We start from the raw sequence: 17005 nt of genomic DNA on the forward strand, positions 1-17005 counted from the left end.
TCACTGTAGGTACTGTGTTCTTTTCTTTGTAGGCCTCATTCCATTTTTGTTAAACAGAAGAATGATGTGCTTTACCAAAAAGCTGTATCTTGCTCTCATCTGTCCACAAGACGTTTTCCCAGAAGGATTTTGGCTTACTCAAGTTCATTTTGGCAAAATGTAGTCTTGCTTTTTTATGTCTCTGTGTCAGCAGTGGGGTCCTCCTGGGTCTCCTGCCATAGCGGTTCATTTCATTTAAATGTTGACGGATAGTTTGCGCTGACACTGATGCTTCCTGAACTTGCAGGACAGCTTGAATATCTTTGGAACTTGTTTGGGGCTGCTTATCCACCATCTGGTCTATCCTGCGTTGACACCTTTCATGAATTCTTCTCTTCCGTCCACACCCAGGGAGATTAGCTACAGTGCCATGGATTGAAAACTTCTTTATAATGTTGCGCACTGTGAACAAAGGAAAATCTAGATCTCTGAAGATGGACTTGTAACCTTGAGATTGTTGAAATTTTTCCTCAACTTTGGTTCTCAAGTCCTCAGACAGTTCTCTTCTCCTCTTTCTGTTGTCCATGCTTAGTGTGGCACACACAGACACACAATGCAAAGACTAAGTGAACTTCTCTCCTTTTTATCTGCTTTCAGGTGTTATTTTTATATTACCCACATCTGTTACTTGCCCCAGGTGAGTTTAAAGGAGCATCACATGCTTGAAACAATCTTTATTTTTCCACAATTATGAAAGGGTGCCAATAATTTTGTCCAGACAATTTTTTGGAGTTTGGTGTGATATTATGTCCAATTTGCTTTTTTCCTCCCTTTTTATGTTTAGTTCCAATACACACAAAGGGAATAAACATGTGTATAGCAAAACATGTGTTACTGCAATCCTTTTCTGTGAGAAATACTTCATTTTCTTGAAAAATTTCAGGGGTGCCAACATTTACGGCCATGACTATATATATATATATATACATATATATATATATATATATATACGTATACTCATATAGTCTCCTCGGATAAATAAACAACAAATTATCTATAATTCATGTATCAATTCATAAATATAATACTGCATGTAAGATATTTCTGGAACAGAAGCTTGGCGCATGTGCAAAATCTTTCATGGTGACGATATCCCCCACTGCTGTGATGGAGCACACAAGTGACATTGCTGCAGTTTCATCTCACACTGATGTGCCGCTCATGTGATAACATCAGTACATCTGTATAGGTGCTACCATGAAGTGACTTAAGATGGTGTTGTACGTTTGCATGAGGATATGTAATTTTACACTTGTCTTATATATATCATTGAAGTTAAAATGCTACTTAGAATTTTCTGTAACCATTTTAGAAAGAGGAGGATGCTGCACTGTGCTGTGAATGGTGGTAGATCCAGTGTTATCTATATGCTGGTGTCAGCTTTCACTGTACTCCTGTCTGTGCTAGGAAATAATCTATACTAAACAGGAAGTCTCAGCTTAGTTTTAGCTTTAGCTTAGTTTTAGGCCAAAATGGAAAATGCTAGATTTCAGAATTATTATAAAATATAGAACATAAAAAGAAAAAATTGAAAAAAAAAACATAATAAAAATGAAAAATATGGTAACATAAAATTTCATTTAAAGGGGTACTCTGCCCCTGGAAATCTTATCCCCTGTGAAAAGGATAGGGGATGAAACATCTGATCGCGGGGTGGGGGGGGGCCTGATCCAGCCACTGAGACGCCCCTGTACTCTCTGGCCCAACACTGTAGCGTTTTGTACATTTATGTTCAGAATGCTGGGTTTGGGCAGCCGTGGTCGTGATATCACACCACGTGACCAGAGCCGGCCACATGTCACGCCCACGGCCACCCAAACTCAGCTTCCTGAATATGAATGTGCAGAATGCGGGTTTGGGCGGCCGTGGATAAGAGATAAGATGTCCATAAGCGGAGTACCCCTTTAAGCAATAGGTAATTTTCTGATGACACATTCCCTTTAAACTACTTATACTTCTTTCTTCTTGCCAGTGCTTCTTTATGTCCTTTTGTTTGGACTATATGCTATGAGTTTATTTTATGCTTTTAAGCACTAGTCATGACACTTTTTCCTTCATTCACTTTGTGAAAATCTTTTCATTATATGATCACAGTAATAAAATACTCCATTTTAGTTAAAAGCTAAAAATCTGCATCTATTCTGCTCTAAAAGGGCATCCTATTATCCTTACAGGGAACCAGTCATCACTTTTACATTGCCTAAACCATGTGTGGTCAACACCAGCTTCTCCCCACCTCACCAGCCTTGATAGATTACTTGTTTGGGTGTACAGAGAGATTTCCCAGGGTGGGAAAAGCCATCAGGGACAACCCCTATGACTCATGGCTCAGGCACCATGAAAGTCTTCCTTTTACAGTCTACCTGTCATTAGCAAAAACTTTTTATATAATGCAGAAAATACCATTATATGTATATTTGTAATAAACATTAGTTAAAAAATGTGTATATTTTTGGGTTAAAAAAAATCTGTCCCTGCAGCTATTGTCTGTGTGTCTCTATGAGGAGACCAAATACAGGAAGCACAAGCAGGGCTCTTTACACTGAGGACAAGCAGGGCTCTGTGCACTGAGGACAAGCAGGGCTCTCTGCACTGAGGACAAGCAGGGCTCTGTACACTGGGGACAAGCAGGGCTCTGTACATTGGGGACAAGCAGGGCCCTGTGCACCGAAGACAAGCAGGGCTCTGTACACCGAGGACAAGCAAGGATCTGTACACTGAGGACAAGCAGAGCTCTGTACACTGAGGACAAGCAGGGCTCTGTACACTGAGGACAAGCAGGGCTCTGTACACTGAGGACAAGCAGGGCTCTGTGCAGTGAGGACAAGCAGGGCTCTGTGCACTGAGGACAAGCAGGGCTCTGTGCAGTGAGGACAAGCAGGGCTCTGTGCACTGATGACAAGCAGGGCTTTGTACACTGAGGACAAGCAGGGCTCTATGCACTGAGGACAAGCAGGGCTCTGTACACTGAGGACAAGCAGGGCTCTGTACACTGAGGACAATCAGGACTCTGTGCACTGAGGACAAGCAGGGCTCTGTGCACTGAGGCTCTATGACACACCCCAGCTCACACAGCAAGATGAGTGATAAGTCAGGAGCCTGCACAGAGTCCTGCTTGTCCGCCCATACTTCCTGTATTTGGTCTCCCGACAGACACTCACAGGCAATAGCTGCAGGGTCAGCATTTTTTTCACAAAAAAAATACACATTTTTTTTAACCAATGTATGTTAATGACAGGTACACTTTAAAGTGGATCTGTGCCACAGTCTAAACAGCAAAGATTTTTCTCTATTCATATTTATAAAAAATTCACAGAAGGGAAAAAAGTGACTTGCCACAGATATGCCAGTAAATTTTCCACGGATTTTATGGTTTATTTTTATTTATTTTTTTTAATGGGAAAATCCCCCATTTGAATGTGCCTTTAGAAGAATTTGCCGGAAGAACTGTGATACTGTTAAAGTCTGCTTTTACAGAATCACAGTTTTTGTGAGTGCTGTCTGCTAGGCAGTAACAATAAAATGTTGAATTGTTTGTGTATTGAAGATTACTGTTGAGCGGCATAGGCCATATTCGAATTTGCGATATTTCACGAATATATGGATGAATATTCGTCATATATTCGCTAAATCCGCATATTCGTACGTAATATTCGCGTAATATTTTTGCACATACGGAAATTCGCATGTACGAAAATTTGTATATGCAAAAAGTAGCATAAAAGAAAATATGCATAAGCAAAATTTCGTATATGTGAAAATCAGCGTATGCAAATTTTCACATATGCAAAAATTCATACGCCAGTCTCCCACAGTAGTATTAGAGCCTTCTTTACAACACACAAGCTGGAAGCAGAGAGGGGTGATCACTGTGATGTATACTATGAAGAAAAAAAATCTATAACGAATATTCGTAATTGCGAATATATAGTGCTATATTCGCGAATATTCGCGAATTCGCAAATATGCGTTATTCGCGAATAAAATTCGCATTGCGAATATTCGCGAGCAACACTATTGAAGATGTGCTGGCAGCTTCAAAAAGTAGAAAATGGTTACATTTCCCATGAGTTTGTATGTAAATGAAAGTTATTATTCCAGTATTACAATAGAATAAGGAATAATTGATAGAAGATTCTTTGTTGCTCAAATATTTTTTTTAACATAAAATATGCCCAGGAGCAATGATTAATGTAGTTATTACCTCTGGTTGCTTAGCCTTTGCTATTGCTTGCAACAGCCTTAGCATATGATGCTGTTCTCCTTCTTCTAAATAAGACATCTGTGAAACTAGGTCTTTCAGGAACTTATGTATCGGCTGAGGCTGCATCTCATAAACTGATGGAAGTACACGGAGAAGCATGCTATTACCTGGAATATAACAATGCAATGTGAATACATGCACATTCCTATGCATTCAGAAATGCAGTTTAGAATTATTATATGCTATGCATTTGTGATTACATATAACAAGTTAAAGAGAACCAAGCACTAAATTTTACCATATATAACGTGTTTTAAATTGTAAAATCTTTATCCTTACCATACGTTTTGCCCTCCGGGATGGTGAGGATATGAAGTTATAAAGTCTTCCCGGCCACCCCATAAGTAGTCCCCTGGGCGTGGAGCTATACTTACCAGGTCCCACCACTCCGGCCGTAATGATTCCCCCTCGGCTTGATTAACGGCCCATGTCATCACTCTGCTCCCTAAGCACAAGGTAAGTATAGCTCCCCGCTCAGGGGAATACCGACAGGGCAGCCAGGGAGACTGTATAACTTCATATCCTCACCATCCCTGGGGGCAAAAACATCCCCAGGGGATTGTGAGGATAAAGATTTTACCATATATAATGTGTTGCCAAGAATTATATTTGTTAAAATACAGCACTTGGTTCCCTATAAAGGGAAACAATGTGTAATACTTATAAGTCCCATGTTGTCTGCAGAATATATATATATATATATATATATATATATTTTTTTTTTTTCAGGAAGTAGAAACATGTTGTACATTTCAAAGTGATATAGGCAAGAAAATTCCTAACATTTTATCATGCATATTGTTGACATAGTACTTCTGTATTTTTATAAATACACTGTGACAATCATCAATATTGGCTACAATTCACAGCTGGAAATAGGAATTTTACTCAGAAGGCAAATGGCAAAAAGCCAGTGCCATTTATCATTAGGTGCAAAAACATCCACTATGTATATAGAGGAACATATGTCTTTTTTTTACGTACGTGAAGAAAATACAAAATATATATATAATAATGATAATATTTAGAAATGTTTGATTTAAAAAAAAAAAAAAAAGAATTACTGCTAAACCAAACTGAATGGCACAGAATGAAAAATGAAATCCAAGTAACTATGGCCTATTAGACCCCAAACTCAATACTGTATCATGTATTTTCTTGAACAAATCTATTATTGGCTGTCATCAGTTTTGGCTCCACCTCAACTTTGACGCAAAGCTCTTTTGTCTCTTCATAAAAAAAAAACATAGGACAAAAACCATCTACACTATCTATTAGAGATGAGCGAATCAAAGCTGACAAACCCAAATTTGTTACGAATTTCATAAAATAATCTATTCGCAACGAATGTGAATATCGCCACGATTCTATCTGAATCGCTTCATTAAACTCCATTTACTGCGGTGCAGGCTCCAGGGCATCAAAAACGGCAGATCCCCATGTCAGCACATGGTGCAAGGAACGCTGGGAAGGTGGGAAGGCAAGGCGGGAAGGGAAGTAGGTGGGCTGACCCCGAATCACATGCAGGATGCAGCCTATCAGCGGCCAGCCACTCCTGTGATGTCACAGCCCTATATACCGTATTTATCGGGGTATACCACGCACCGGCCTATAACACGCACCCTCATTTTACCAAGGATATTTGGGTAAAAAAAGTTTTTTACCCAAATATCCATGATAAAATGAGGGTGCGTGTGTGCGCGTGTATACCCCGATATACCCCCAGGAAAGGCAGGGGGAGAGAGGCCGTCGCTGCCCGCTTCTCTCCCCCTGCCTTTCCTGGGGTCTATAGCGCTGCTGTCGGCCCTTTTCACCCCGTGGTTATCGGCGCCGCTGCCCGTTCTGTCCCCCTGACTATCGGTGCCGGCGCAGATAGCCAGGGGGAGAGAAGCGGCGCCGACAGCCAGGGGGAGAGAAGGGGCAGCGGCACCCATTGCCGGCGCCGCTGCCCCGTTGCCTCCCCCCATCCCCGGTGGCATAATTACCTGAGTCGGGTCCGCGCTGCTCCAGGCCTCCGTCGTGCGTCCCCAGCGTCGTTGCTATGCACGGCGCGGCGCTCTGACGTCATGCGCCGCGCCGTTCAGCGCATAGCAACGACGGAGGCCTGGAGCAGCGGAGCAGCGCGGATCCGACTCAGGTAATTATGCCACCGGGGATGGGGGGAGGCAACGGGGCAGCGGCGCCGGCAATGGGTGCCGCTGCCCCTTCTCTCCCCCTGGCTGTCGGCGCCGCTTCTCTCCCCCTGGCTATCGGCGCCGGCACCGATAGTCAGGGGGACAGAACGGGCAGCGGCGCCGATAACCAGGGGGTGAAAAGGGCCGACAGCAGCGCTCTAGACCCCAGGAAAGGCAGGGGGAGAGAAGCGGGCAGCGACGGCCTCTCTCCCCCTGCCTTTCCTGGGGGTGTATCGGCATATAACACGCACACAGACTTTAGGCTAAAAATTTTAGCCTAAAAAGTGCGTGTTATACGCCGATAAATACGGTATTTAACAGCCATTTTGCGGCTCGTCATTTCATTCATTACACTACCTAGAGATAGGACAGAAATCGGTGTGTGTGTGTTACACAGAAAAGCTTTTTGCAGCAGCGTTTCACCTCCTAGTCACCTCAGCCTTCTGTTGGACACAGAGCACAGCGTATATGCACAGAAATTAATTCTTACTGCAGTGATTAACCCCTCAGTCACTGTGAACAGCATTGTATTACAGAGAGGGGCAGAGAGCTGTGTGTTGCCTCAGCTGCAGAAACGTTTTCAGAGGAGGGAGAAATAATTATTTTGGGCAAACCTGTGTCTTTGTTCCACAACAACTGGTTTGTTGGTTATACTAGTCAGTAGACGGTATAATCCATATCCAGCAGTCCATTCCTAATTTTTTTTTTTTTAGCATACTGTATGGCATTTTTCTGCCCTCATAAGTGCATACCACATACCACATCTAAGTAGTGTACTATTTTGTACCTGTTAATCTGTCAAGGGCCTACATACTGTGAAAGGACCACCAAAAGTAATCACCGGCTGGTGTTTTACTCCAATACATTTATTAAGTGTACTGTAGTGCATTTTTCTACCCTCATAAGTGCATACCACATACCTACATCTAAGTAGTGTACTATTTTGTACCTGATAATCTGTCAAAGGCCTAGATACTGTGAAAGTCCAGGAAAAAGTACTCAACGATGGTGTTTTTACTCAGATACTTTTTGTATGTGTACTGTAGTGCATTTTTCTGCCCTCATAAGGGCATACCACATACCTACATCTAAGTAGTGTACTATTTTGTACCTGTTAATCTGGCAAGGGCCTTTATACTATGAAAGGACAGCCAATAGTACACACCTGCTGCTGTTCTAGACAAATACTGTTTTAAGCGTAGTGAAGCGTATTGTACTCCCCTCATATATGCAATAAGTATGTCAGGCAGAGTAGCGCCAGGACGTGCTAAGTGGAGTGGCAGAGGCTTAAATTCATCAGGTGTAGGCAGAGGTCGCAGCAGAGTAGGGGCGTGTGGCAGCCTGAGTCGCAGCTAGAGGTCTGAGCTCCTGGTGTCAGCTAGCAGTCGTGTCTAGACCAGCAACTCAGCAGCCGTGATTGATCGGTTCACTTGGTCATCCACTTCATCCCAAGTGACATCTGACACCCCCAGCCAACAGTCAGTGGGTCAACCCTCAGATGGCATGGCCCTCATGCTGCTGCTGCCACCTCAAGGCTCTGTCATTGTGCTGCTCTATGGTCTACTCATGCTAATGCTACCATCTCTACACTCTGTCATTGTGCTGCTCTATGGTCTCCTCATGCTAATGCTAACACCTCCAGGCTCTGTCATTGTGCCGCCATATGGAGTCCTCATGCTGATGCTGCAACCTCCAGGCTCTCTCATTGTGCTGCTCTATGGTCTCCTCATGCTAATGCTACCACCTCCACGCTCTGTTATTGTACCACCATATGGTCTCATGCTGATGCTACCACCTCCAGGCTCTGTCATTGTGCCGCCATATGGCCTCCTCATGCTGATGCTGCCACCTCCAAGCTCTCTCCTTGTGCTGCTCTATGGTCTCCTCATGCTGATGTTACCGCCTCCACGCTGTCATTGTGCCACCATATGGTCTCCTCATGCTGATGCTACCGCCTCCAGGTACTGTCATTGTGCCGCCATATGGTCTCCTCATGTTGATGCTGTCACCTCCAGGCTCTCTAATTGTGCTGCTCTATGGTCTCTTCAGCTGATGCTGCCACCTCCAGGCTCTCTAATTGTGCTGGTCCATGGTCTCCTCATGCTGATGCTACCACCTCCAGGCTCTGTCATTGTGCGGCCATCGATACTGCAAAACATAATTAAGGTGCTGGTCCCCAGTTTCAGAAATTCCTCTGCATTAGGGTAACTTTCAGGACTCCTGATGCTGCTGCTGCCACCTCCAGGCTGTCTCATTCAGCCACTTTATGGTCTCTTCATGCTTCAGTCAACTCCAGGCTGTGCAATTCAGCCACTATATGGTCTCCTCATACTGCCACAAACTCCAGACTGTGCCATTCAGCAACTATATGGTCTCCTAATGCTGCCACAAACTCCAGGGTGTGCTATTCAGACACTATATGGGCTCCTCATGCTTCAGTCAAATCAATGCTGTGCCATTCAGACACTATATGGTCTCCCAATTCTGCCACAAACTCCAGGCAGTCATTCAGCAGGTCTCCTCATACTGATGCAACTTCCAGGCTCTGTCATTTTGCTGCCATGTGGCATGTGACTCCTTGTTACATTTGGTCCTTTGCACCCAGATGCCAGAGCCTGGGACACTAAAACTAGGGAGTTAAAATTTCAATTTCAAAATCCTCAATTTCAATATCCTCAATTTCAATTTCAAAATCCTCAATTTCAATTTCAAAATCTTAAATTTCTATTTCAAAATCTTAAATTTCAATGGTCTCCTCATGCTTCAGCCACTTCCAGGCTGTGTCATTCAGCCAATATATGGTTTACTGATGCTGCTGAGCCTGGGCCTAAAATATTTTAGGGATTGTGAACCTAGTGTCTGCTGCCAGCTCTTATGCTACTCATGCTGCTGCCAGCTCCAGGCTGTGTCATTCAGCAACTATATAGTCTCCTCATACTGATGCCACCTCCAGGCTGTGTCATTCAGCCACTATATGGTCTCCTCATGCTGCCAACACCTCCACGCTGTGTCACTCAGCCATAGTGTTGAGCGGCATAGGCCATATTCGAATTCGCGAATATTCGCGAATATATGGACGAATATTCGTCATATATTCGCGAATATTCGCATATTCGTAATATTCTCGTTTTATTTTCGCATATGCGAACATTCGCGTATGCGAAAATTGACATATGCGAAAATTAACACACACAAAATTAGTGTACGCGAAAATTCGCATATGCGAAAATTAGCATATGCTAATTTTCGCATATGCGAATTTTCGTCCGGCAGTCTCATACAGTAGTATTAGAGCCTTCTTTACACCACACAAGCTGGAAGCAGAGAGGGATGATCACTGTGATGTGTACTGTGAAGAAAAAAAAAAAAAAAAAACGAATATTCGTAATTACGAATATATAGCGCTATATTCGCGAAATTCGCGAATTCGCGAATATGCGATATTCGCGAATAATATTCGAATTGCGAATATTCGCGAGCAACACTACTCAGCCACTATATGGTCTCCTCATGCTGCCAACACCTCCACACTTTGTCATTCAGCCGCTGTATGGTCTCCTCATACTGATGCCACCTCCAGGCTGTGTCATTCAGCCACTATATGATCTCCTCATGCTGCCAACACCTCCATGCTGTGTCATTCAGCCACTATATGGTCTCCTCATACTTCAGCCACATCCAAGCTGTGTCATTCAGCCACTATTTGGTCCCCTCATGCTGCCAACACCTCTACGCCGTGTTATTCAGCCACTATATGGTCTCCTCATACTGATGCCACCTCCAGGCTCTGTCATTGTGCCGCTCGATGGCAGTGATTCTAAAAGTAATGCCTGTAATCTGCATGTTACACTGAATAACAGTATTATTTCACTACCCCAGCACACTCCATATGCGTGTTAGAACAAAGCAAAGTGTTCTACACCTCTATTGAGGCTCTCTGTAGACCAGAAATAGCCGTTTTTAATATAGATTCATCATGAATAAATTTGGATCGAACCAAATTTTTAAAGAAAAATCGCAATAGCACAGACATTGAGTGTATTTTAATAGTTTTTCTGCTAAAGCAATATACTGGCTTTTGAATCAAATTGGAAATACTATCATTTAAAATGCATGCATCACACAGGCAAAAAAAAGGGAGTACTCCGCCCCTAGACATCTTATCCCCTATCCAAGGGAAAGGGGATAAGATGTCAGATCGCCGGGGTCCCGCTGCTGGAGACCCCCGGGCTCGCCGCTGCGGCACCGTGCTATCATTACTGCACAGAGCGAGTTTGCTCTGTGCATAATGACGGGCGATACAGGGTACGGAGCAGCGTGATGTCATGGCTTCGCCCCTCGTGACATCAGGGCCCGCCCCCTTAATGCAAAGCTATGGCATAGACTTGTATTGAGGGGGCAGGCTGTGACATCACGAGGGGCAGGGCCGTGACGTAAAAATGCTCCGGCCCCTGTATTGCCCGTCATTACGCGCAGAGCAAACTCAGTCTGTGCAGTAATGATAGCGCGGTGCCGTAGTGGCGAACCCGGGGGTCCCCAGCAGCGGGACCTAGGGGATAAGATGTCTAGGGGTGGAGTACCCCTTTAAATTCAATGAGAAGGTTAAAAAAACAGCTCCCAAAAAAGAATTGACAAATCACGTCTTTATTCAATGCTGCTTCTTTGAAACGCACCTGCTTTTTTAAATATTCCCCATTTTAGAGTAAATGTAAACTGGAAACCAAGCTTCTTTTTGGGATTCTTTTACAAGCTTCTTTTTACACATGTGAACATACTCTTAAGTCATCTTATAAATGTTTTCTTGTTAAAACTTGATATACTTAAAAAAGCATACAGGGAGGGAGGAATATATATATATATATATATATATATATATATATATTATTGATAAGGATATTATATAAGGATTATTGATTATGTCCAGCCTCTTAGATGTGGAGGGGATAGGGAAAGGATATTGAAACAAAAAGAACTCCGTTGGATACATAAACTAAATATGTTATATCCAACTGGGTTAAATATTGATTACAGTTTGAAACCTTATATGACACATGGATTGTTGTTCAGATCACTGATTGCACTCTCTTTTCTTTCTCCCATTCTTCTATATTTTGTTTTTGTTTATCCCTTTCCCCCCCCCTTTTTTTCTCTCCTCTCTCTTTCTTTATCGCTGTTTTCTATTCCCTGTTCTTACCCTCTTTTCTCTTTTCCCCTTTCTTTTCTTTCTTTTTTCATGCCCTTTTTCTTCTTTTTTCTCCCTTTTTTCCTTCCCAGCTCCTCTTTTTTTCCTCTTTATTTATTTTCATTTCAATTTTTTTTATTTTTTTTTTATTTTTTATTTCTATTTTTCTCTCCCCCCCTTTTTTTCCCTTCTTTTCCCTTCCCCTTCTTCTTTCCTTTCTTCCCCCCCCTTCCCCCCCCCCCTCCCCTTTTCTTTTCTTCCTCTTTTCCCTTTTCTTTCTTTTCTTTTTTTCTTTTTTTCCCCTTTCTTTTCTAGCCTATATTCATAGTACTTATTCAATAGGACGTAGTAGAAATATATTTATTATATTGACGTGGAACATTGGTTTTAATTATGGTTTTATTATTTTTTCTTTTAGATACACATTTATATGTACCTCACTGAATCACATCGGGATATATGCAAGACAGGGGACTCCGTTGAAGAACACCAGAAAACAAGAAATTTTACAACAGAAACTGAATTTTTTCTAGAAGACTGTTCACACCATTGCGGCCAAAGGATCCGCGCTTATGTCTCCTTGGTTCCGGCTATAGTTATGGCCGGCACCTGAATGACGTCTTCACACGTCTTCCAGTATGTGCCGTAGAGGTGAATGGAATGCGCAGTGCACTATTTGTTAGCGCAAGCGCACTCACGTCTCTTACGAGACAGTTAGTTGCGGTCTGACTGGATGAGGCCGCGCAGCCGCAGTATCAATGTTTACAAACATTGTTGAGTAGCGTGTGCCCCCAGCAGATCGCAACTACGGAACAGAGGTAAATGACAGAGGAATGGCTGTGGATATAGTGTTTCTGGATTTTGCTAAAGCGTTTGATACTGTCCCTCATAGACATCTGACAGGTAAGTTAAGGTCTTTGGGTTTGGAAATTTTAGTTTGTAACTGGATTGAACACTGGCTAATGGATCGTACCCAGAGAGTGGTGGTCAATGATTCGTACTCTGATTGGTCCCCGGTTATTAGTGGTGTACCCCAAGGTTCAGTACTGGGACCGCTGTTGTTTAATTTATTTATCAATGATATAGAGGATGGTATTAACAGCTCTGTTTCTATCTTTGCAGATGACACCAAGCTTTGTAGCACGGTACAGTCTATAGAGGATGTGCATAAGTTACAAGATGACTTGGATAGACTAAGTGTCTGGGCATCCACTTGGCAAATGAGGTTCAATGTGAATAAATGTAAAGTTATGCATCTGGGTACTAATAACCTGCATGCATCGTATGTCTTAGGGGGGATTAAACTGTCAGAGTCACTGGTAGAGAAGGATCTGGGTGTACTTGTAGATCACAGACTACAGAATAGCATGCAATGTCAGGCTGCTGCTTCCAAAGCCGGCAGGATATTGTCATGTATCAAAAGAGGCATGGACTCAAGGGACAGGGACATAATACTCCCCCTTTAAAAATCATTGGTATGGCCTTACCTGGAATATGCTGTTCAGTTTTGGGCACCTGTCCATAAAAGGGACACTGCGGAGTTGGAAAGGGTGCAGAGACGCGCGACTAAACTAATATGGGGCATGGAACATCTTAGCTATGAGGAGCGATTAAAGGAGTTACAATTGTTTAGTCTTGAGAAGAGACGTTTAAGGGGGGATATGATAAACGTATATAAGTATATTAATGGCCCATACAAAAAATATGGAGAAAAACTGTTCCAGGTTAAACCCCCCCAAAGGACGAGGGGGCACTCCCTCCGTCTGGAGAAGAAAAAGTTTAGTCTCAAGGGGCGACACGCCTTCTTTACCGTGAGGACTGTGAATTTATGGAACGGTCTACCTCAGGAACTGGTCACAGCAGGAACAATTAACAGCTTTAAAACAGGATTAGATACATTCCTGGAACAAAATAACATTAATGCTTATGAAGAAATATAAAATCTCATCCCTTCCCCAATATCGCGCCACATCCCTACCCCTTAATTCCCTGGTTGAACTTGATGGACATATGTCTTTTTTCGACCATACTAACTATGTAACTATGAATCACATCACTATACTGGTGTAATGGAGCCCCCCTACTTGTATTTTCCCGTCACAGGTTTCGGTTTTAATGAAGGATCTTTATAAATGTATATAAAAATATAGTTGTCATTTTTACATGTCACCGATCCCAACCAATGAAATGCAGGAGGTTGGCTTATACCTAATTACTATATTCACTGCACTTGTTTTTCCACCAATCATGTCATTTTGTTACCTATGTAAAATGGATTTTTGTACATGTTTGTTATGCTTGAAAAAGGCTTGTCAGCCGAAACGTCGCATTGTTTCTCTTGATGCAATAAAGACCCTGTAGCTTGCACTTTACCTGGACCTTGTGTTGGGTGCTGTTTCCTTGTGGAGGAAGATCTATATATATATATATATATATATATATATATATATATTTATATAATATATATATATATATATATATATATATATATAGTGCAGCACAGGCAATTATTAACCCCTTAGGGACTCAGCCCATTTTCACCTTAAGGACTAAACCTTTTTTTGCAATTCTGACCACTCTCACTGTCATGCATTAATAACTCTGGGATGCTTTTACCTTTTATTCTGATTGAAATTGTTTTTTTTATGACATATTCTAATTTAACATACCGTATATACCATATATACTCGAGTATAAGCCGCGTTTTTGAGCATGATTTTCCGTGCTGAAAACACCCCCCTCGGCTTATACCCGAGTGAACTCTCCGCCCTCAGTGGTCTTCAACCTGCGGACCTCCGGCTGCAGGACCGTCCGGTGGGGAGGTCGTCCGGTGGGATAGTGGTTCCGGGCTGCCATCTTCTCCGCGCTTCGGGCCCGGCCCCGGAATAGTCACGTTGCTTTGACGATGACGCAGAGGGACGTTCATTACCAACGTCCCTCTGCGTCGTCGTCAAGGCAACGCCTCTATTCCGGGCCCGAAGCGTGAAGAAGAGGGGGGGTGAAGATGGCAGCCCGGAACCACTATCCCACCGGACAGTCCTGCAGCACCGGACCTGCGCACCCTAACGTCCCGCCGAGCGGAGGTGAGTACAGAACTAAAGGGGGTGAGAGGGGGGGGAGTGGATGATGTCGAAGGTCGCAGTGGTCTTCAACCTGCGGACCTCCAGAGGTTTCAAAACTACAACTCCCAGCAAGCCCGGACAGCCCATGGCTGCCCGGGCTTGCTGGGAGTTGTAGTTTTGAAACATCTGGAGGTCCGCAGGTTGAAGACCACTGTATCAGACATTGACAAGCGGTTATGATGAAGGGGGGGGGGGGATGATGACAAGGGGATGATGAAGGGGGGGTGTGGGATGATGACAAGGGGATGATGAAGGGGGGTGGGGATGATGACAAGGGGATGATGACAAGGGGATGATGAAGGGGGTGTGTGGGATGATGACAAGGGGATGATGAAGGGGGGGTGTGAGATGATGACAAGGGGATGAGGAAGGGGGGGTGTGGGATGATGACAAGGGGATGATGAAGGGGGGTGGGATGATGACAAGGGGATGATGAAGGGGGGGTGTGGGATGATGACAAGGGGATGATGAAGGGGGGTGTGGGATGATAAAGGGATGATGAAGGGGTGTGTGGGATGATGACAAGGGGATGATGAAGGGGGGGGTGTGGGATGATGACAAGGGGATGATGACAAGGGGATGATGAAGGGGGGATGATGACAGGAGGTGATGACGAAGGGGGGATGATGACAGGGTGATTATGATGAGGGTGTTAATGACGGGGGTCTGGATGATGACAGGGGGGATGATGAATTTCCCACCTTAGGCTTATACTGGAGTCAATAACTTTTCCTGGGATTTTGGGGTGAAATTAGGGGCCTCGGCTTATATTCGGGTCGGCTTATACTCGAGTATATAAGGTACTCGAGTATAAACTGACCCGAATATAAGCCGAGGCCCCTAATTTCACCCCAAAATCCCAGGAAAAAGTTATTGACTCCAGTATAAGCCTAGGGTGGGAAATACATCATCCCCCCTGTCATCATCCAGACCCCTGTCATTAACACCCTCATCATTATCACCCTGTCATCATCCCCCCTTCATCATCACTGCCTGTCATCATCCCCCCTTCATCATCACCGCCTGTCATCATCCCCCCTTCATCATCACCGCCTGTCATCATCCCCTTGTCATCATCCCACACCCTCCCTTCATCATCCCCTTGTCATCATCCCACAACCCCCCTTCATCATCCCCCTGTCATCATCCCACACCCCCCCTTCATCATCCCCTTGTCATCATCCCACACCCCCCTTCATCATCCCCTGTCATCATCCCACACACCCCTTCATCATCTCCCTGTCATCATTCCACACCCCCCCTTCATCATCCCCTTGTCATCATCCTGCACCCCCCTTCATCATCCCCTTGTCATCATCCCACACCCCCCTTCATCATCCCCTTGTCATCATCCCACACCCCCCTTCATCATCCCCTTGTCATCATCCCACACCCCCCTTCATCATCCCCTTGTCATCATCCCACACCCCCCCCCCTTCATCATCCCCTTGTCATCATCTCACACCCCCCCTTCATCATCCCCTGTCATCATCCCACACCCCCCCTTCATAATCATCCTGTCATCATCCCACACCCCCCTTCATCATCACCACATGTCATCATCCCACACCCCCCCCCCCTTCATCATCCCCTTGTCAATGTCTGAAACAGTAGTCTTCAACCTGCGGACCTCCAGATGTTTCAAAACTACAACTCCCAGCAAGCTGTACTCACCTCCGCTTGGCGGGACGTTAGGGTGCGCTGGTCCGGTGCTGCAGGACTGTCCGGGGGGAGGTCGTCCGGTGGGATAGTCATTCCGGGCTGTCCATCTTCACCGGGGGGCCTCTTCTCCGCGCTTCGGGCCCGGAATAGAGGCGTTGCCTTGACGACGATGCAGAGGGACGTTGCTAATGAACGTCCCTGTGCGTCGTCGTCAAGGCAACGTGACTATTCCGGGGCCGGGCCCGAAGCGTGCAGAAGAGGCCCCCCCGGTGAAGATGGACAGCCCGGAACCACTATCCCACCAGACGACCTCCCCACCAGATAGTCCTGCAGCACCCTAATGTCCGCCAAGTGAAGGTGAGTACAAAACTAAAGGGGGTGGGGGGTCTGGATGATGTCGAAGGCCGCAGTGGTCTTCAACCTGCGGACCTCCAGATGTTTCAAAACTACAACTCCCAGCAAGCCCGGACAGCCGATGGCTGCCTGGGCTTGCTGGGAGTTGTAGTTTTGAAACATCTGGAGGTCTGCAAGTTGAAGACCACTGAGGGCAGAGAGTTCACTC

General features: G+C 44.6%; 1 protein-coding gene across 7 annotated transcripts in view; it reads right to left on the reverse strand.

The window, feature by feature from the left end:
* Nucleotides 1–17005, reverse strand: part of VEPH1 (ventricular zone expressed PH domain containing 1) — a 560486-nt gene that overhangs the window by 397898 nt on the left and 145583 nt on the right. For all 7 annotated transcript variants that reach the window (XM_056565020.1, XM_056565022.1, XM_056565023.1 and 4 more), the window contains one exon: nt 4244–4410. In XM_056565020.1, coding sequence (XP_056420995.1) covers nt 4244–4410 — 167 coding nt within the window. The remainder of the gene's footprint in view (nt 1–4243; nt 4411–17005) is intronic.

Source organism: Hyla sarda, chromosome 3 (assembly GCF_029499605.1).
Source record: "Hyla sarda isolate aHylSar1 chromosome 3, aHylSar1.hap1, whole genome shotgun sequence".
NCBI classification, from domain to species: domain Eukaryota; kingdom Metazoa; phylum Chordata; class Amphibia; order Anura; family Hylidae; genus Hyla; species Hyla sarda.